At 44.9% G+C, this 22391-nt stretch overlaps 2 protein-coding genes across 2 annotated transcripts in view; both read left to right on the top strand.

The window, feature by feature from the left end:
* The window catches only part of C17H2orf16 (chromosome 17 C2orf16 homolog), an 84247-nt gene extending 73165 nt beyond the window's left edge, over positions 1-11082 (top strand). The window contains 1 exon segment of the mRNA XM_035700422.2: positions 3618-11082. Coding sequence (XP_035556315.2) covers positions 3618-9952 — 6335 coding nt within the window. The 3' untranslated portion in view covers positions 9953-11082.
* Positions 11083-11898: 816 nt separating this feature from the next.
* Positions 11899-20800, top strand: LOC125752852 (uncharacterized). Its single transcript, XM_049096090.1, is given in 4 exon segments — positions 11899-13455; positions 13792-20058; positions 20061-20350; positions 20353-20800. Coding segments are annotated over 4 exon segments (8316 nt in total). The 5' UTR covers positions 11899-11984; the 3' UTR covers positions 20641-20800.
* Positions 20801-22391: the final 1591 nt, after the last annotated feature.

The raw sequence follows: 22391 nt of genomic DNA on the forward strand, positions 1-22391 counted from the left end.
CACCAGGTTCCCGCAAATCAGCTGGCCTAAAGAAACACCCCCACAAACATACACAAAAAGAAATCTACTTCAAAAGGCTGCCTGACACGGATTCCCACTGTGACCCATTCCTGTGTGCAGACTGTTAACAAAAAGTCAGGCTGGAGAGAGCTCACAAGGACGGGGCTCGGGCCTCTTCTCCTCAAAAACAGCCTCTGCGGACTCAGATGGATCCACTAGGCCAAAATTCCTGAACACAAACGGGAAACCCCAGTGCTGGGATAGCCTCTCATCCTGCGCTGTCACGGTCAAGGTCTGGGGTCCTAAAGGTTCCCCAGGTCTGTGGGGAGAAAGTGCGTGGGAGAAAACCCCACTCTGGATGCTTGGGCTAGCCATACAGGGTGTCGGAAGAAGAGAGGGTTAGCCTCCAGAATTTAAAAAAGGAACAGTTGCACCATTTCTCTGCCTACTGCAGAAATGAGCCCCATGTCACCGGTTCTTAGAGAGGGCGGCCCCTGGGCCAAGAGCAGCAGCATCACCTGGGAACTGTGAGAATGCAGATCCCCAAGCCCTGCCCAGACTCTGCTGGACACGTCCCTCTGGAGAGGCCCCCAGCAGGTGTGTGTGCACGCGTAGACCGTCTTAATATAATGTCATCGATAAAAGATAAACTACTCATCTTTAAAAGTGTATATTGGGCACCTGGGTGGCTCAGTGGTGAGCTCTGCTCAGCTCAGGTCTGAGTCCCGGGGTCCTGGGATCAGTCCTGCATCCGGAGCCTGCTTCTCCCTCTGCCTGTGTCTCTGCCCTCTCTGTGTGTTTCCTCATGAATAAATAAAAAATTTTAAAAGGTATAATCTGATAAGCTATTGCTGCAATAAAGACAATGACCATACCCATCGCCACCCCAAAAGTTCCCTTTATCATTCTTTTCTCCCCGCCGCCCACCCCCACCCAGTGCCCAGGCAACCCCATCCTGTCTTCTGTCACTACAGCCCGTCTGCAATTTGGAAAGTTTCACATACATGGGGTCATACAGTTATTCTCTTTCATCAGAGATTTTTATCAGCATGATGATTTCGAGAGCCATCATCTCTTGGATATGCTAGCCGCTTCCTTCATTTTTACAGCTGACTAGAATACTATCTTTATCGATACCCACAGCCACTCACCTGTTATTAGACACGCAGGTAGTTAGCTGTTAGGTTTGGGCTATTGCAAGTAAAATTGCCAAGAACTGGGGACGCCTGGGTGGCTCAGTGGTTGAGCATCTGCCTTTGATCAGGTGTGATCACGGGGTCCTGGGATCGAAACCGCATCAGCCTCTCGTCTCTGCTCTCTCTGTGTGTCTCATGAATAAATAAATAAAATCTTTATTTTAAAGTTAGAAAACTTGCCAAGAACTGTCAGGTCACAACCTTGTCTGGACATGCACTTTTATTTTCCTGTATAAATACCTAAGAGTAGACCAGTGTATCATACAGAAAGTGTAGTTTCAATTTTTTAAGAGACTGCCACAAACAGCTGTACTGTTTTACATCTGCCAGTGGCGTGAGAGTTCAGGTCCAAATTCTCACCAGCACTTGGCATGACTGGGCCCTTTAAAACCCAGACGCCCCAGTGATGGTGTAGTGATATCGTAGTGGTTTTAATTTGAATTTCCTTTAAAGACTAATTGATGGAGTTCGTGATTTCACGCAAGGCGATCAACCATCCGTGTGTCTTCCTGGCAAAGTGTAGGTTGAAATCTTTTGCCCATCTCTTGGTCAGTTGTATTTATGTGTTTGATAGTCGTCCATAATATTCTGGATTCAAATACTTTATCAGATATGTGATTTGAGAATATTTTTTCCTGGTCTGTGGTGTGTATTTTCATACACAGTGCCTTCAAAGAGGACTGTGTGTTTAGTGGCCCATCTAAGAAACCTTAGCCCAAAACAAAGGCCAAGAACATCTGTTTCACTTTTCTTTTTTTTTTTTTTTAAGATTTTATTTATTTATCATGAGAGACACAGAGAGATGAGAGAGAGAGGCAGAGACACAGGCAGAGGGAGAAGCAGGCTCCATGCAGAGCCTGAATGCAGGAGGCCAAAGGCTGAAGTGTGCTAAACCGCTGAGCCACTCCAGGGATCCCCTCCCTCATTTTCTTCTAGAAATATTATGGCTTTAAGGTTTACATTTGGGCCTATAATCCTATTTTTTATCCATTTCTGTATGGTGTGAGGTTGTGATTGGAAATACGTTTTTGACACAAGAATTCCCATTATTCCAGCACTATTTGTTTCCCAAACTGTATCTTTGTTAAAAGGCTTTGGCATGGAAATGATCTATCCTCCCAAAGTGGTGAACTTCTATTCATTCCTCAAACCCTGTCAAATGTCCCTGTAGCTAAGAAGCTCTTTAAACTATCCTCTGGGTGCCCCACGGTATTTTGGGCAACGCCTGGCACATTTGTATCTCAAGCATGACTGCATCAGTGCCCATCCGTCTCTCCTGAGAGAGTAAAAATTTGTGAATGGAGACCATAATCCCAGCACTTAGCACAGACTTGGCATAGGAGCTGGTGGTATATGCATTGGGTGGTGGGTGACTCCAGAAACCAATTGTTAAAATATAAACCAATGAATTTTTTTTTAAAGCAAACAAGTCAACACCTTGCTTTTTTAAACATCTCTACCATCTCTCAAGGTCCTACTCACAGACCACATCTTCCAGGAAGTCAGTTTCTGACTGTACCTACCATGGGAATCACCAATAAGGCTGACTAAGAGTACCTGATTGACAGGATCTAGGCCAAGACCTGCGCCTCAGCACTTTATGCCCATCATTTCATTTACCACTCACCCCGACCCAATGAGTCCGATATCATTTACTCCCATTACTTGGACCGGAGAGATACAAATGTTCGGAGAGGTGAGGTCTGAGGTCATGTATCTACTATGTCAGAGCCGGGGTTTGAGCCCAGAACCCACACGCTACCTCTCCGAATACCACCTCCTGAATCCCTTGATGTGTACAAGTCCCACTTACCCTACAAGCCAGGCCCTGCAAAGGCAACCCTTGCGCCCCCATACATGACCAGTCCTTGCCAACCACTGTTGTAAAAAGAAGAGTAACACAGGGAGCCCTCCATCGGCCGCCTCCCATCCTGGCCAATGGGACACAGACACCCACACCCCTCCTCTCCCCCAGAAGGACCTCCTCCTCACCTTAGGCCATACACCCATGCCGAACGAGCTGCTGTCTGCCATCTGGTGAAGGTACAGCTCCGTCCTGGAAGCAGAGAAGGGACTGGAAGTCAGGGAGGGGGTTGCCCACCTCAGTGGCTCGGCAGACCAAGTGTTCATCACAGCAGAGAGGGCTCCCAGGCCCGCCCCAGGCCCTTGTCCCCTTCTGGAACATTCCTCACTTGCAGCCTTCCCCGGCCCTTCCTAAGTGCCAGGAGAACCCAGGCATGAAGAATCACAAGTCACACCCAAGGGAGCAGGTTCTAACTCCAGGTCCTCTGCTAACCGGCTGCGTGAACTCGCCTCCAGGTAATCTCGGGGCAGTGGACCTGAATGAGTCCTTGCCACCTGCGTTCAGGACAACCTGTCGCTCACCTGAGATCCAGGTCCAACCCCGAGCACCACTGCTAGGTGTAAAATCTGTTATGTTCAACCCTATGCAACATTTACAAAATGTGAAATGTGAATTGACTCCAGGGACACAGTTTCAAGGTATAACATCACGGGAGTTCAACTGGGGCCCACAGCTGCAAAGCATGAATTCTTCTGATTTGAAACCAGGGTTAGAACTTCAATGCATAAATTCCATAAAGTTTAATCCAGGGCCACAGATGCACGGCACAAAGCCCTCTGAAACTAACCCTACATCAGAATATCAAGGTACAAAATCTGTTCTGTTCAATGCTGGAGCATATTGGCAAGGTGTAAAATCTTCTGAGTTAATTCCAGGGACAAAGTTTCCAGAAATCCAGTTTTTGGAGAATCACTGTGGGTCACAGCCACAAGTTGTACAGTCGGTGTTCACTTTAGGCTCTCCGTTAAATGGTATGAAATCTGTGTTATTTTTACCAGAGCCACTGCTGAACGATGTAAAGTCGGTGGAGATGAACAAAGAGCCACTGCTTTGTGGTGCAAATTCTGTGAAACTGATTTCAGGCTCCGAGCTGCAAGACTTGAAATGTGAGATGTTTGCACTAGAGCCATGTTTTAAAAAAATGAAATATGTGGAGTTAAATCCAGGGCCACATCCTCAAGGTATGAATTCTGAGGAGTTGCCCTCACACCTTAGACAACATAGTGTGAGATCTGTGGTGTTTGCACCAAAGCTGTGTTTTCAAGATGTGAAATCTCTGGAGTTGAAACCAGGACCGCAAACTCAAAATGTGAATTCTAAGGATTTGAGTTCTTGCCTCTGGCAGAAATCTGTGATGTTTGAATCAGAGCCACGTTCTCAAGATGTGAAATCTTTGAAATCAAACCTATTGCCACATTGTCAAAGTGCTAATTCTTTAGGGTTGTCAACGTGCCTCAAGTCACCACATGCTAACTCTGAGGCCTTTGCACCAGAGCCATGTTTTCAAGATATGAACTCGGTAGAATTGACACCAGGGTTCCAACAGCAAGGTACGAATTGTCGAGAGCTGACTTCAGGATGGCAAGGTATGAAATCGGTGGTGTTGGCACCAGAGGCAACTAAAAAGTTTGCACCAGGACCATTGTTGACTAGCGTTAAATTTTCGGATTGGTCTCCGGAATCACAGCAACGAGGTGAGAAATCTTTGGAGTTTACTCCAGATCCAAAGTTGCAAAGTATAAAACATGTGAAATTGTCCTCAGCCTCTCTACAGCAAGATACAAAATCTGTAGAGTTAGCACCGGGGGCACTGCTTCAAGGAACAAAAGCTGAGATGCTAAATCGGAAAAGAAGCTATCAAATCACAGACTCTGAGATAATCCCTAGGCCAGGGCATCAGTTTGTAGAATGTGCAGAGATGATCCCGACACCAAAGCATCAAGTCCCTAAATCTATGAATTTGATTTCAATACCAGTTTATCACATCACAGAAAGGTTGGCACATCAAGGCAATGAAACCACAGAAAAATCTGTGGAGTTGACCCCAAAGCCAACAAGTAAAGCCATGGATTCTTCAAGAGTGCCTCTAAGGCTAGATCTTCAAGTACCAGAATCTGTTGATCTGACTCCAGTGCTAAGGAATCAAGGTTCTAAATCCTCGAAATTAACCCTAAAGAAAAGCTACCAAATCCCAGAAACTCTAGAGTTGCTCTCTGAGTCACGGCCTCAACTTAGAGATTTGAGAGAGTTACATACAAGGCCACTGCAGCAAGCTGTAGGATCTGAAGAGATTACACTAGAGCCCAGGCATCACACTACAGAAACTGTGGGATTGACCTCCAAGGCAAGGCAAAAAGGGAAGGAATTCCTCAGAGTGACCCCAAAGCCAGTAAGCGAAACCACTGGATATTCAGAGAGATGTCCTAGGCCCTATCCTCAAGCACTAGAATTTGTGGAGGTGATCTCTGAGAAAAGACTGCAAAGAGGAGAATCTGAGGCACTGATTACAAAGTCATTGCATCATGTTCCAGAATCTCCAGAAATGACATCAGGGCTAGGATATCAAGTTCCTGAATCTGTGGGTTTAACCTCTAGGCAGTGGCTTCAAAGGAGACAATCTTTAGCGTTGCTCCAAAAGCAAACAGGTCAAGCTGTAGGACACACAGAGTCTGTAGAGCTCACATCTGAGACATGGCAGCCAGGGGATGGATCAGTGGGGCTACCACAGTCACAGAATCAAAGTATAAAATATTCACAGAGAGCTCCAGGAGTACGGGCTCAAATTACAGAAGTTATGAGGATTAGTCCAAAGCCACTAGATCAAGTCCCAGGATCCACAAAGACACAGCTTCAAGCTGCGCTCTCAATAGGAATAACCCCGGGAGCCCCCCAAAAAGTTACTGAGTATGTGAAAGTGACTCCTGGGCCACCACTTCAGGTTGTGAAGTCTGTAGCATTAACCCCAGGGCCAGCCTTTCAAATGATAGACTATGTTCAGCTGACCCCAAAACTGCAAGATGTGAGACCCTCTGAGTTTACCTCAGAGCTGTGGTTGCAAAGTGTAAAATCTAAAGAATTAACCACAGAGCCAACACACCAAATTTTGGACATAATGAAGTTGACAGGCTTTCAGATTGTAAAGACTGTGTTAATCCCATGGCCACCACTTCAAATTGTAAAATCTGAGGAGTTAGCACCAGGGCCAATTCCTCAGGTTGTAGAACCAATAGGAGTAGCATTAGGATCAGCGATAGAAGTAATAGATTGCTTCAATCTTCAAGAAATGGTAGAACCCGTGGAATTAACTCCAAGGCCAAATACCCATGTGAAATCTGCAGAATTACTCTCACAGCCAGCATGTCCCTTTGAGGAGCCTGCAGTGTTCACTCATGAACAAGGGCTTCAGGCTGTGAAAGCAATAGGGATAAAAATAAGGCCTCCTCAAATGATGGAATCTGAGGATTTGAATCTACGACAGGTATATCAGAATAGGGAATGTGAGGATTTTACATCAAGAGAGGAGTTACAAATAGGGAACTATTTCTCTAGATTTCTCCATAACTCTTCCAACTCCCTCATCACAAGTTCTGGTGAAACAGAATTCGGAAGCCTTTGTGATTTTGAGGTGCCAGAAGTATCAAGGGCCTTGGATATAAGAAACATTGGGACAGATATTTTTCAGCCTGAAGAGTCCTTTATAGACCCTACTATGATACAATCTTCAACTCTTCCCTTTTCCCTTCACAATCAACTCTCTGATAAGATAGCTAACATTGTAGAAACTCCACATTTTGAGATCTCAGGAGTGGGTGTCATATCTAAGACGACTGACAAGAAGCAGGTGGAAGAGCTAGGGAACTCACTCCAGGGCCTATCCCAACATCCACCACAAAGCTGGAGATCACCACCTAGGACATTCCACTCAGGCTCAAGAATTCAAAGAGGCCTTACCAGCTCTGTCCTGGGCAGACAACAGAACGTCTGGGAGAATCACTCCTGGAGACAGCGACTACCTCGAAAATATCTCTCCAATATGCTAATGTTGGGGGATGTCTTGGGAACCACGATGGAAAGGAAGCTTTGTTCTCCAACATCTTTAATGGAAAGAGCCACTAGAGATATCCGTCAATCTATCCAGAATTTATTTGGGGTTCCAGCTGAACTGATGAAGCCTTCCCAGAGTCTGCTAGAGAAAGGTCGAGGTGTTATTCCTCAGCCTTCAGTGGCCAGAAACTACATTCAGAGGCACACTTCATGTCGTGGTCACGAGCAAAGAACAGCCTTAAGAATATGGACACGTAGCTCCATGTCCTCCATAATACAGCAATATTCTGGGACTAGAGTGAGATTAAAGAAAAGTTCAAAGCTCACTGATATATCCCAGGACATCTTTCAGCACATACCATTCAGCACATCAGAGGGCCAGCCTCCTGCCCCAGTACAGCTAGAGTCTTCCTTCAATATAGTTTTCACCAGGAAAGATTCTGTTCCAGTGGAAGAGAGTGAGAACTCTTTGAGTTTTGAGTCCCAACACAGTCTCAAGCCAAGTTATCTTCCCCACCAGGCCAAGACTGACTTCTCAGAACAGTTCCAGTTGCTACAAGATCTGCAGCTAAAAATAGCAGCAAAACTGTTAAGGAGTCAAATACCCCCAAATGTACCTCCGCCTCTAACTTCAGGTCTGGTTTTAAAATACCCTATCTGCTTACAGTGTGGCCGATGTGCAGGATTTAATTGCTGTCATAAATTACAGGGCACTTTCGGACCTTACCTTCTTATCTATCCACAGCTCCACCTTGTACGCACTCCTGAGGGCCACGGAGAGATTAGGTTGCAACTTGGCTTTAGGTTGCAAACTGGGAAAAGACCCCAAGTCCCAAAGTACCACAGAAGAGACAGACCCATCACACCACGAAGTCCTATATCACCATCGCTAAGGTCAGCGAAAGTCTATACTCGAGCTTCCAAGAGTCCTACTTCTTCTACGATATATTTCCAGTCTGGATCTTCCCAGTCTCCTTCTCCTGTACGAGTCCACATCAGGCGAAGGCAGTATAGAGGCCCTGACCTAGTAGGAAAGACAGAAATTAGAAAGCCGGGGCTCTATGAATTTAGTCAGGTTCACTCTCTACCAGAGAGTGTCTCTGAAAGCAATCAGAATGTAAAATGGGCTAAAAGGAAAACCAAAAAGACCCATAATCCAAAATACCCATACCCAATGAAAAGAATCACCAAGGGAAGCAGAACACAAAACACAAAACTCTACACAAACGGTAGAAGCATAATACAGAGTCCTTCTAGGGAATTACCAGCCCAGGTAAGAAGCAAGAGGACTGGAACATCTCAAACTACCTCTGCGTCTTTAAGAAGACAATCTAAGAAATCCTCCCAACCCAAATTCATTCAACTGCTTTTTCAAGGCCTAAAGCAAGCATTGCAGACAGCACACAGAATTATGACTTCTGCTGGGCAGAAGCCCGTGGACAGGCCACGGCCAGACCATTCGTGGTCAAGCAAAAACCAGCATCTAAAACAAAGAGCCAGAAATGATTACCTATCAAGAGATATCAAAAGAGACAGGATGTCAGTTGTTAAGGTAAAGCCAGTAGACATAACCACTAAGCAGAACATGTTATGGGAAGAAAGAGAGCAATTCAGATCAGCTCAACCACCAGAAAGAGATAGCTCTTTCCAACTCAGACGTACCCAACTGCCTAAGCCCATAGTTTCCCAAGGAAGTGCCGCTTTCAAAACCAGTTCACTTGGACAGCCTATGGGTATTGTTCAAAATGACTCTAGCAGCAAAGGTAAGAAAAAGCTCTACAGAAGTGAAATCTCTAGCCAGGAGTCCAAGAACTCCAAAACAGGAACCGGAGTTCAAGTCGGAGGGAGAAATCTACATGGTTCACCTCACAGAACCTCACACAGCCACCTTAAAGAGAAACTCGCACCCAAGAAGCAAAACCACGGCTTCTTAAGGGAGAGAACCCCATATAATTCCTCTGTAAGGAGCCATCGCAGTCCCTCTGAGAGGAGATGTCGCAGTCCCTCTGAGAGGAGCCATCGAAGTACTTCTCAGAAGAGCCATCACATTCCCTCTGAGAGGAGCCATCACAGTCTGTCTGAAAAAAGCCATCACAGTCTCTCTGAGAGGAGCCATCAAAGTGCCTCTGAGAGGAGTCATCGCAGTCTTCCTCAAAAGAGTCATCACAGTCCCTGTGAGAGGAGCCATCACAGTCTTTCTGAAAAAAGCCATCACAGTCCCTCTGATAGGAGCCCTCGTAGTCTCTCTGGAAGGAGCTATCACGGTGCCTCTGAGAGGAGCCATCGTGGTCCTTCGCAAAAGAGCCATCACAGTGCCTCTGAGAGGAGGCATCACGGTCCTTCTCAAAAGAGTCATCACAGTCCCCCTGAGAGGAGCCATCGAAGTCCTCAAAAGAGTCATCACAGTCCCTCTGAGAGGAGCCTTCGAAGTCCTCAAAAGAGTCATCACAGTCCCTCTGAGAGGAGCCTTCGAAGTCCTCAAAAGAGTCATCACAGTCCCTCTGAGAGGAGCCATCGCAGTCCTTCTCAGAAGAGCCATCACCGTCCCTCTCAGTGGAGCCATCGCAGTCCTTCTCAGAAGAGCCATCACAGTCCCTCTGAGAGGAGCCATCGCAGTCCTTCTCAGAAGAGCCATCACCGTCCCTCTCAGTGGAGCCATCGCAGTCCTTCTCAGAAGAGCCATCACAGTCCCTCTGAGAGGAGCTATCACAGTCTCTCTGTAAAGAGCCATCGGAGCCCTTCTGAGAGGAGATGTCGCAGTCCCTCTGAGAGGAAATGTCGCAGTCCCTCTGAGAGGAGATGTCGCAGTCCCTCTGAGAGGAGCCATCGAAGTTTAGGATTAATCTGAGATTTTGTGAGCAATCAAGTACCCTCATTTGACAAGTATTGTAAAACAATCGTTTTTGTTGAAACTTTGAAAAATAAAAGAGACCTAGGGGGAGTGATTTCTTAACCATGTTGATTAATTCCCAAGATGTTAATCATGCTGATCATATGAAGTATTGTTTTTTTTTGGTTGTTGTTATTATTGTTTTTAATGTGCTTATGCTTATTCATGAGAAGGGATATGGGTATATCTGAGTCTTACACTGACAGTGATGAAATTCCTATGGTGACAGTTTACTAAGAGGAGTCAGAGGGGACTTGACTCTTATTGGCCTCCTGATACTAGCAAGTCTTCCAAGTAGAGATTTCTCCCATTGTTTTGGATGGTGGGTTTTGGTCCTAGAGTACTGCTAATTCCTGTTAAATTTTTTTTATACTTTTATTGAGGTATCATTGAAGTACAATAGAATGCATCTTTACAGTATACATACTTAAAGCATACAGTATGATCAGCTCTTTTTTTTTACATTTTTAAAATTTAAATCAAATTTTCAATATAGATTATAACATCCAGTGCTCATCCTATCAAGTGCCCTCCTCATTGCCCGTCCCCCAGTTACCCTATCCCGCTCCCACCAACCTCCCCTTCCCAAATCCTTGGTTTATTTCCCAGTTAGGAGTCTCATGGTTTGTCTTCCTAATTTTTCTCACTCAATTCCCCTCCCCTTTCCCTTATAATCCTTTTCACTATTTCTTATATTCCATGTATGAGTGAAACCATACTGATTAGCTTTGACATGTGTAAATAACCATAACAGTGTCACTACAGTCACTATCCCTCCCCCAAGTTTTTTTGGGTTCCTTTGTCATCCATTCTTTTCCCTACTCCTGTTCCCAGACAGCACTGCCCTTTCTTTCTGTCACCATACAGTGGTTTGCATGTTCTAGGATTTTATATAATGAAATCAGGTAGTATGTTCTATTTTTGCATGATTTTTTTCATTCAAAATAGTGGTTTTGAATGAGAACTAATTTTTATTGCTGAATAGAATTTCATTATACAAATACCATAATTTGTTTAGCCATCTTCCTTGAGACATTTGGGTTCTTTGCCTTCTGGGAGTATTAAAATAAAGCTGTTCCGAACATCCATGTGCACTTCTTTGTGGGAATTTTTTTGTTTAAGATTTTATTTATTTATCACGAGAGACACAGAGAGATGCAGAGAGAGAGGCAGAGACACAAGCAGAGGGAGAAGCAGGCTCCAGGCAGGGAGCCCGATGTGGGTCTTGATCCCGGGTCTCCAGATCACGCCCTGGGCTGAAGGCGGCGCTAAACTGCTGAGCCACCCGGGCTGGCCCTTTTTTTCTTTTTCTCTTGATAAATACCTGAGATGGTATTGTTTTACCAAGATATGCCATCTTAGGTTGATTGGTCATATGTCTGGAGTGTGTTAAACTTTTTAAAAAAATTTGCCTGTTTTCCAAATTGGTGGTATAATTTTATATTCCTATCAGCAGTGTATAGGAATAAGTCTTTAATTTTAGCCAATTTTAAGGGTGTATAGTGGTGTTTCATTGTCATTTTAACATTTTCCTGATGAATAATGATATAGAACATCTGTCATGTGCTTATTAGCCATTCATATATCTTCTGGGAAGCACCTGTTCATATCTTTTGCCCAATTAAAGATTTTGTTTTTGGGGTTCCTGGGTGGCTCAGCAGTTGAGCGTCTACCTTTGGCTCAGGGTGTAATCCCTGAGTCCCAGGATCCTGGGATCAAGTCCTGCATTGGGCTTCCTGTTTGGAGCCTGCTTCTCCCTCTGCCTGTGTCTCTGCCTCTCTCTGTGTCTCTCATGAATACATAAATAAAATCTTTAAAAAATAAAGATTTTTTAATGTATTTACTTGATAGAGTATGAGAGAAGATACAAGATATCAAATTTTGTGATCTGACATCAAGAAGTCAACCTTCCAGTGTGAAATCCTCAGAGTTAAACTCAGGGCCACAGCTACAGCATGTGAAATTTTTTGAGTTGACCCCAAAGCCAAAGATGAAAGGAATCAGATCTATGGGGTTGTCCCCAGGACCTCAAAAGCAAGTGGTCAAGCCTGAGGTATTAGTACCAGAGACATTGTTTCAAGGCATAAAACATTTCGTGGTGGGCCAAATGTCTAACTTGGAAGGTAACGGTCCTTATAAATTCATCTCACAACCACAGAAACCAGATGCAAAATCTATGGAGTTGACTCCTGAGTCACAGTTGCCAAGAGTAAACTATTCTGAGTCGACTAGAAGACCACATTTACAAGCTATAAAATCTTCTGAAATGATCCAAGGGCCACACGTGGGAGGTGTGAAACCAATGGAGCTGACACCAGGCTCAAAACGTCAAGGTTTAAAATCTGAGTTGTTGATCTCAGAGCTGAAAGATGTGAAATCTGTGGCCTTAGCTACAGGACAGTGTCTAAAAGGTATGAAATCTATGTTGTTAACCCCCAGTCCACAGCTGGAAGGTGAGAAATCTATGGAGACAACCACAGTGCAAGGGATAGAACATGTCAAATCTGTGAAAGACACCAAAGATACTAAGCTTCAAGTTGCAACACCTGACTTGGCTCTGCATGCAAGAATTCAAGAATTCAAAGGAGTGGAGATGGTCCCGAGAACACAACCGCAAGATGTGAAAACCGTGGAACTGAACTTTGGGCTAAAGATGCAAGGTGAGAAACCTGTGCCTTTTGCACCAGGACCATTGCTCCAAAAGTCTGAACCGCAAGATGTGAAACCTGAGGAATTGACTTTAGAGCCACAAACGCAAGATAGGAAGGTTGTCGACAGTACCCCATGTGGAAAGCATCAAAGCTTAAAATCTGTAGAGGAAACTCCAGATTCAGAGCTGCAACATGTGAAATCTGTGAAATTGACCCCACGGGTAAAGAAGCAGGAAGTAAAATCTGGGAATGTGACCAGAAGAGCAAAGTTTCAAGGAGTAAACTCTGTAGACTTAGCCCCAAGCCAACAGTTTCAAGGGATGGCACTCATGAATTTCACTTCTGGGCCAGAACAGGATGGCAAGATATCTGTAATCTCATCAAAGCAGCAATGGAAGAATTCAGAGCAATTGAAGAGAAGGCTTAAGGCAGAAGATGGGATGTCTTTGGAGTTAATTCCAGAACTAAAATTTAAAGGCAGAAAATTAGAAGACCTCAATTTTGAGTTAGGATTTGAAGATATAAAATCACTTGATTGGACTCCTGAATCAAATATTCAAGGTTTAAAACCTAAGGAATTCAAACTTGAACCACAGTTGCAAAGCCTAAAATCTCCTAAGTTGACCCCAGGGCCCCAGTTGCACCAAGTAAAACCCTCAGAGTCAGCTTCAGAGCCACAGCTTTGTGTAAAAACTCTTGAGTTACAACAAGAGCCGCTGCTTGAAAGTATGAGATGTATTCAGTGGATACCGGGACCTAAGTTCCAAGCCGTGAAATCTGTAGACTTAAATCTTGGGTCACATTCTCCAGGTGTTAAATCTGCAGGGTTGAAATCTTCGACACAGTTAAGAGATGTAAAGTCATCTGAATTGACTCCAGGGCCAAAACCTCAAAGTGCAACATATACAGAGTTCAACCTTGGGCCACAGCTGCAGAATGTGAAAACCCCTGAGGTGCTACCAGGACCACAGCTGCAAAAAGGGAAGGCTTTGGCATCCACCTCGGAGCCACAGCTTCAAGATGTAAAAACTACTGAGTTCAAAAAAGAGCCACAGCTTGAAACTGTGAGGCGTATTCAGTGGATACCAGGACCTGATTTCCAAGCCGTGAAATCTGTAGAGTTAAATCTTGGGTCACATTCTCCAGGTGTTAAATCTGCAGGGTTGAAATCCTCGATACAGTTAAGAGATGTGAAGTCATCTGAATTGACTCCAGGGCCAAAACCTCAAAGTGCAACATATACAGAGTTCAACTTTGGGCCACAGCTGCAGAATGTGAAATCCCCTGAGGTGCTACCAGGACCACAGCTGCAAAAAGGGAAGGCTTTGGCATCCACCTCGGAGCCACAGCTTCAAGATGTAAAAACTATTGGGTTCAAAAGAGAGCCACAGCTTGAAACTGTGAGACGTATTCAGTGGATACCAGGACCTGATTTCCAAGCTGTGAAATCTGTAGAGTTAAATCTTGGGTTACAATCTCAAGGTGTCAAGTCTGTAGAGTTGAAAGCTTTGAAACAGTTAAGAGATAGAAGGTCATCTGCGTTGACTCCAAGGCCAAAGCTCCAAGATATACAATCTTCGTCATCACTCCAGGAACATCAGCCTCAAGGTTTCGATTTGAAACCTTGTCTACAGGTTAGAAGTGTGAAATCATGTGACCTGACTTCAAAGTCAAAGTTTTGTGATATAAAATCTATGACATTCAAATCTAGGCTTTGCTTGCATGATAGGAAATCTACTAAATTGACTGCAGGACCAAAGCTTCAAGAAGTGAAATCCTTACAGTCATCCCCAAGAGCACAGCTTCAAGGTGTGAGGTCTCTAGTGCTTGCGCAAGAGCCACAGCTTCCTGACACAAAATCTGGGGTATTAAGCCAAGTGTCACAATTACAAAGTGGTACAACTATAGAGCTGAACTCCCCACGACACTTGAAAAGGATGAAGTCATCTGAGTTGACTCTTCGGACAAAGCTTCAAGGTGTGAAATCTGAGAATTTCAACTCTGGGTCACAGTGGCAAGATCTAAAATCTTCTAAGTTATCACCTGAGACAAAGTCCCAAGATATGACATTTATTGAGTTAAATCCAAGTTCCCAGATGGAAGGCATAACCTTTTCTAAACCGACTGCAGGGACAAAGATTCAAGGTGCCAAATTTACAGATTTGTTTGGGTCATCGTTACAAGGTGTGAATGCTGCTGAGGGGACCTCACAGTCAAAGCTTCAAAGTGTAAAACATAAAGAAAGCGACCCCAGTCCCCAGACGCAAGTTGTGAAATCCTCGGACCTGAACCTTGGATCAGAGCTTCAAAATATGAAACTGGCGTCCAGCCCTGAGCCACAGTTTCAAGGAGAGAAATGTTCTAAGTTAATCTCAGAAACAGAGTGTCAAGATGTGGAATCTGTGAAGTTCAAACCTGGGCCACAGTTGAGGGGTATGAAATCTTCCGAACTGATATCAGGGACAAAGCTTCAAAAGGTGCAATCAGTGGATTTCAAGTCAGCCCCACAGTTACAAGATATGAAACCTTCTAGGTTGATCATGGGCATAAAGCTTCAAGACATTAAATCTACGAATTTCAAGTCTGGACCACACTTGCAGGATGTGAAGTCTTCTCAAGTGATCCCAAGGGAAAAGCTTCAAGGTATGAAATCTGTAGAACTGAAACCTAATCCAAAGTTACAAGGTGAGAAATCTTCTGATTTGACCCTGGGGAGGAAGTTTCCAGCTGTGAAATCAGGCCCACAGTTACAAGATGTGAAATGCTCTGAGTTGATCATGGGTATAAAGCTTCAAGATACAAAATCTACGGGGTTCAGTTCTAGATCACACTTTCAAGGTATGAAGTCTTCTAAAGTGATCCCAGGGTCAAAGCTTCAAGAAGTGAAATCCTCTGAGTTCAACCATGGTCCAAAGCTACAAGGTGGGAAATCTAATTTAACCCAGAAGAGGAAGTTTCAAGGTATGAAACCGGTGGAGTTCAACCCTGGACCACAGAGACAAGGTGAGAAATCTGATTGGATACCTGAGTGCAGGCTTCGAGATTTGAAATCTGTTGAGTTAAAACCTGTTCCACAGTTACAAGGTGTAACCTCTTCTGAGTTGGCACCAGAAACAAAGCTTCAAAGTGGAGAATCTGTGGAGTTCCTTGCCAGACCCATGCAGCAAGATATGAAATCTCTTGAATTGACTCTAGGTGCAAAGGTCAAAGATGTGAAATCTTTGGGGTTTGGGTCAGCCCCACAGTTACAAAACAGGAAACTGCATATGTTGACACCAGGGGCACACCTTCAAGGTGTGAAATCTATGAAATTCAACCCCGGGGCAAAGTTGCAAGGTGCAAAATCTCCTGAGTCCATAAACCTTCGAATAATGAAAACGACAGAAGTCAAACATGACCCAGAATTTCAGGTTGCAAACCCCTCTGAGTTAGCCTTGAAATCAAAGACTTGCAGTGTGATATCTTCCGAGTTCAAAGCTGGGAAACAGTGGCAAGAAGAGAAATCTTGTAAGTTGAAACCATGGCCAGAGCTTCAAAGTATGAAATTTATGGTATACAATCCTGGACCACATCTGCAACATATAAAATCTTCAGAATTATGCAAAGAGACAAAGCTTCACGATGTGAAAGCTATGGAATTCAATCCCGAGCAGCAGTTGCAAGATGTGAAATCTCCCGAGTTAGGCAAGGGAACAGGTATGCTTCAAGGTATGCAGTCTTTTGAGCTCAATCCTGGGCCACAGCTACAAGAGATAAAATCTGAGTTGTGCACAGATGTGAAGCTTCCATATGAGCAATTTCTGGAATTCAAGCATGAGCCTAAATTACAAGGTGGGAAATCCTCTGAATTGAATCCAGGGCCACAGCTTCAGTGTACAAATCTTGTGGCATTCAGCACTGGGCCACAATTGAAAGGTGTAAAATCTGAGTTGAATCCTCAGCCGGGGCTTCAAGGTATAAAATCTCAGGTGTTCTGCCTTGGGCCACATGTGCAAGGTGTGAATTCTTCTGCATTTATTTCAAACCCAAAACTGCAGTGCGTAAATTCTTTTGGATGCAACCCTGAGCCACCTTTGCAAGGTATAAACCCTTCTGAATTAACTTTAGTTTCAAAACTTCAAGGTATGAAGTCTTCTGAAGTGAGTTCAGGGACAGAGATTGCAAGTGAGACATCTATGGTGTTCAACCCTGACCGGCATTTGCAAGATATGAAATCTGAATTGATTCCAGGGTCGAAGTTTCTAGGTGTTGCACCTATGGAATGCAACCCTCGGCCACAGATGAAGTGTGTAAATTCTTCTGAGTTGAATGCAGAGCCAAAATTACAATGTGTAAATTCTATGGGGTGCAAACGTGGGCCACTTTTGGAAGGCGTACAGTCTTTTGGGTTGACTTCAGGGACAAAATGTCAAGGTATGGGATCTGAGGTGAATCCAGGGACTAAGAAGCAAAGTGAGACATCTGTGGTGTTCAACTTGGAATCACATTTGCAATGTTTGAAATCTGAATTGATTCCAGGGTCAAAGTTTCTAGGTGTAGCACCTATGGAATGCAACCCTGGGCCACAGGTGAAGTGTGTAAATTCTTCTGAGTTGAATCCAGAGTCAAAATTACCATGTGTAAATTCTACGGGGTGCATACTTGGGCCGCCTTTGCAAGGTATACAATCTTTTGAGTTGACTTCAGGGATTAAATGTCAAGGTATGGGACCTTTTGATTTGAATCTGGGAACAGAAGTTCTAGGTGTAAAATCTGTTATGTTCAACCCTATGCAACATTTACAAAATGTGAAATGTGAATTGACTCCAGGGACACAGTTTCAAGGTATAACATCACGGGAGTTCAACTGGGGCCCACAGCTGCAAAGCATGAATTCTTCTGATTTGAAACCAGGGTTAGAACTTCAATGCATAAATTCCATAAAGTTTAATCCAGGGCCACAGATGCACGGCACAAAGCCCTCTGAAACTAACCCTACATCAGAATATCAAGGTACAAAATCTATTCTGTTCAACGCTGGAGCATATTGGCAAGGTGTAAAATCTTCTGAGTTAATTCCAGGGACAAAGTTTCCAGAAATCCAGTTTTTGGAGAATCACTGTGGGTCACAGCCACAAGTTGTACAGTCGGTGTTCACTTTAGGCTCTCCGTTAAATGGTATGAAATCTGTGTTATTTTTACCAGAGCCACTGCTTAACGATGTAAAGTCGGTGGAGATGAACAAAGAGCCACTGCTTTGTGGTGCAAATTCTGTGAAACTGATTTCAGGCTCCGAGCTGCAAGACTTGAAATGTGAGATGTTTGCACTAGAGCCATGTTTTAAAAAAATGAAATATGTGGAGTTACATCCAGGGCCACATCCTCAAGGTATGAATTCTGAGGAGTTGCCCTCACACCTTAGACAACATAGTGTGAGATCTGTGGTGTTTGCACCAAAGCTGTGTTTTCAAGATGTGAAATCTCTGGAGTTGAAACCAGGACCGCAAACTCAAAATGTGAATTCTAAGGATTTGAGTTCTTGCCTCCGGCAGAAATCTGTGGTGTTTGAATCAGAGCCACGTTCTCAAGATGTGAAATCTTTGAAATCAAACCTATTGCCACATTGTCAAAGTGCTAATTCTTTAGGGTTGTCAACATGCCTCAAGTCACCACATGCTAACTCTGAGGCCTTTGCACCAGAGCCATGTTTTCAAGATATGAACTCGGTAGAATTGACACCAGGGTTCCAACAGCAAGGTACGAATTGTCGAGAGCTGACTTCAGGATGGCAAGGTATGAAATCGGTGGTGTTGGCACCAGAGGCAACTAAAAAGTTTGCACCAGGACCATTGTTGACTAGCGTTAAATTTTCAGATTGGTCTCCGGAATCACAGCAACGAGATGAGAAATCTTTGGAGTTTACTCCAGATCCAAAGTTGCAAAGTATAAAACATGTGAAATTGTCCTCAGCCTCTCTACAGCAAGATACAAAATCTGTAGAGTTAGCACCGGGGGCACTGCTTCAAGGAACAAAAGCTGAGATGCTAAATCGGAAAAGAAGCTATCAAATCACAGACTCTGAGATAATCCCTAGGCCAGGGCATCAGTTTGTAGAATGTGCAGAGATGATCCCGACACCAAAGCATCAAGTCCCTAAATCTATGAATTTGATTTCAATACCAGTTTATCACATCACAGAAAGGTTGGCACATCAAGGCAACGAAACCACAGAAAAATCTGTGGAGTTGACCCCAAAGCCAACAAGTAAAGCCATGGATTCTTCAAGAGTGCCTCTAAGGCTAGATCTTCAAGTACCAGAATCTGTTGATCTGACTCCAGTGCTAAGGAATCAAGGTTCTAAATCCTCGAAATTAACCCTAAAGAAAAGCTACCAAATCCCAGAAACTCTAGAGTTGCTCTCTGAGTCACGGCCTCAACTTAGAGATTTGAGAGAGTTACATACAAGGCCACTGCAGCAAGCTGTAGGATCTGAAGAGATTACACTAGAGCCCAGGCATCACACTACAGAAACTGTGGGATTGACCTCCAAGGCAAGGCAAAAAGGGAAGGAATTCCTCGGAGTGACCCCAAAGCCAGTAAGCGAAACCACTGGATATTCAGAGAGATGTCCTAGGCCCTATCCTCAAGCACTAGAATTTGTGGAGGTGATCTCTGAGAAAAGACTGCGAAGAGGAGAATCTGAGGCACTGATTACAAAGTCATTGCATCATGTTCCAGAATCTCCAGAAATGACATCAGGGCTAGGATATCAAGTTCCTGAATCTGTGGGTTTAACCTCTAGGCAATGGCTTCAAAGGAGACAATCTTTAGAGTTGCTCCAAAAGCAAACAGGTCAAGCTTTAGGACACACAGAGTCTGTAGAGCTCACATCTGAGACATGGCAGCCAGGGGATGGATCAGTGGGGCTACCACAGTCACAGAATCAAAGTATAAAATATTCACAGAGAGCTCCAGGAGTACGGGCTCAAATTACAGAAGTTATGAGGATTAGTCCAAAGCCACTAGATCAAGTCCCAGGATCCACAAAGACACAGCTTCAAGCTGCGCTCTCAATAGGAATAACCCCGGGAGCCCCCCAAAAAGTTACTGAGTATGTGAAAGTGACTCCTGGGCCACCACTTCAGGTTGTGAAGTCTGTAGCATTAACCCCAGGGCCAGCCTTTCAAATGATAGACTATGTTCAGCTGACCCCAAAACTGCAAGATGTGAGACCCTCTGAGTTTACCTCAGAGCTGTGGTTGCAATGTGTAAAATCTAAGGAATTAATCACAGAGCCAACACACCAAATTTTGGACATAATGAAGTTGACAGGCTTTCAGATTGTAAAGACTGTGTTAATCCCATGGCCACCACTTCAAATTGTAAAATCTGAGGAGTTAGCACCAGGGCCAATTCCTCAGGTTGTAGAACGAATCGAGTAGCATTAGGATCAGCGATAGAAGTAATAGATTGTTTGGATCTTCAAGAAATTGTAGAACCCGTGGAATTAACTCCAAGGCCAAATACCCATGTGAAATCTGCAGAATTACTCTCACAGCCAGCATGTCCCTTTGAGGAGCCTGCAGTGTTCACTCATGAACAAGGGCTTCAGGCTGTGAAAGCAATAGGGATAAAAATAAGGCCTCCTCAAATGATGGAATCTGAGGATTTGAATCTAGGACAGGTATATCAGAATAGGGAATGTGAGGATTTTACATCAAGAGAGGAGTTAAAATAGGGAACTATTTCTCTAGATTTCTCCATAACTCTTCCACTGAGACTAGCATCAGCAGTCCCTCTGAGAGTAGCCGTTGCAGTCCCTCTGACAGGAGCCATCAAAGTCCTTCTCAGAGGAGCCATCACAGTCTCTCCAAAAGGAGCCATAAGGGTCCCTCCAAGAGGAAATTTTGCCGTCCTTCTGAGAGAAGATGTCGCAGTCCCTCTGAGAGAAGCCATCGAAGTTCTCCTCAGGGGAGCCATCACAGTCCCTCTGAGAAGAGCCATCTCAGTCTCTGAAAAAAGCCATCGCAGTCTCTCTGAGAGGAGTCATCAAAGTGCCTCTGAAAGGAGTCATTGCAGTCCTCCTCAAAAGAGCCATCACAGTGCCCTCCGAGACGAGACATCACAGTCTCTGAAAAAAGCCATCACAGTCTCTCTGAGAGGGGTCATCAGTCCTTCTGAGAGGAGCCCTGCAGTCTCTCTTGAAGGAGGCGTCACAGTTCCTCTGAAACAGCCATTGCAGTCCTTCTCAGAATAGTCATCACAGTCCCTCTGGGAGGAGCCATCACAGTCTCTATGTAAGGAGCCATCAGAGCCCTTCTGCGAGAAGATGTTGCAGTCCCTCTGAGAGGAAACTTCGCAGTCCCTCTGAGAGTGGCCATCGCAGTCCCTCTGAGAGGAAACTTCGCAGTCCCTCTGAGAGTGGCCATCGCAGTCCCTCTGAGAGGAGCCATCAAAGTCCTTCTCAGAGGAGCCATCACAGTCTCTCCAAAAGAAGCCATCAGGGTCCCTCCAAGAGGAAATTTTGCAGTCCTTCTGAGAGAAGATATCGCAGTCCCTCTGAGAGAAGCCATCGAAGTTCTTCTCAGGAGAGCCATAACAGTCCCTCTGAGAGGAGCCACCACAGTCTCTGTAAAAAGCCATCGCAGTCTCTCTGAGAGGAGCCATCGAAGTGCCTCTGAAAGGAATCATTGCAGTCCTCCTCAAAAGAGCCATCACAGTCCCTCTGAGAGGAGACATCACAGTCTCTGAAAAAAGCCATCGCTGTGTCTCTGAGAGGAGTCCTCAGTCTTTCTGAGAGGAGCCCTTGCAGTTTCTCTGGAAGGAGCCATCACAGTGCCTCTGAAACAGCCATTGCAGTCCTTCTCAGAAGAGCCATCACAGTGCCTCTGAAACAGCCATTGCAGTCCTTCTCAGAACAGCCATCACAGTCCCTCTGAGAGGAGCCATCACAATCTCTATGTAAGGAGCCATTAGAGCCCTTCTGCGAGGAGATGTTGCAGTCCTTCTGAGAGTAGACGTCGCAGTCCCTCTGAGAGTGGCCATCGCAGTCCCTCTGAGAGGAGCCATCAAAGTCCTTCTCAGAGGAGCCATCAGAGTCTCTCCAAAAGGAGCCATCAGGGTCCCTCCAAGAGGAAATTTTGCAGTCCTTCTGAGAGAAGATTTCGCAGTCCCTCTGAGAGAAGCCCTCGAAGTTCTTCTCAGGAGAGTCATCACAGTCCCTCTGAGAGGAGCCATCACAGTCTCTGAAAAAAGCCATCGCAGTCTCTCTGAGAGGAGCCATCGAAGTGCCTCTGAAAGGAGTCATGCAGTCCTCCTCAAAGGAGCCATCACAGTCCCTCCGAGACGAGACATCACTGTCTCTGAAAAAAGCCATCGCAGTCTCTCTGAGAGGAGTCCTCAGTCCTTCTGAGAGGAGCCCTTGCAGTCTCTCTGGAAGGAACATTCACAGTGCCTCTGAAACAGCCATTGCAGTCCTTTTCAGAAGAGCCATCACAGTGCCTCTGAGAGGAGCCATCGCAGTCCCTATGTAAGGAGCCATCAGAGCCCTTCTGCGAGAAGATGTTGCAGTCCCTCTGAGAGTAGCATCAGCAGTCCCTCTGAGAGGAGCCATCAAAGTCCTTCTCAGAGGAGCCATCACAGTCTCTCCAAAAGGAGCCATCAGGGTCCCTCCAAGAGGAAATTTCGCAGTTCTTCTGATAGAAGATGTCGCAGTCCCTCTGAGAGGAGCAATCGCGGTCTCCTTCAGAAAACTTATCACAGTCCCT

The sequence above is a fragment of the Canis lupus genome, chromosome 17 (genome assembly GCF_003254725.2).
Source record: "Canis lupus dingo isolate Sandy chromosome 17, ASM325472v2, whole genome shotgun sequence".
NCBI classification, from domain to species: Eukaryota; Metazoa; Chordata; class Mammalia; order Carnivora; family Canidae; genus Canis; species Canis lupus.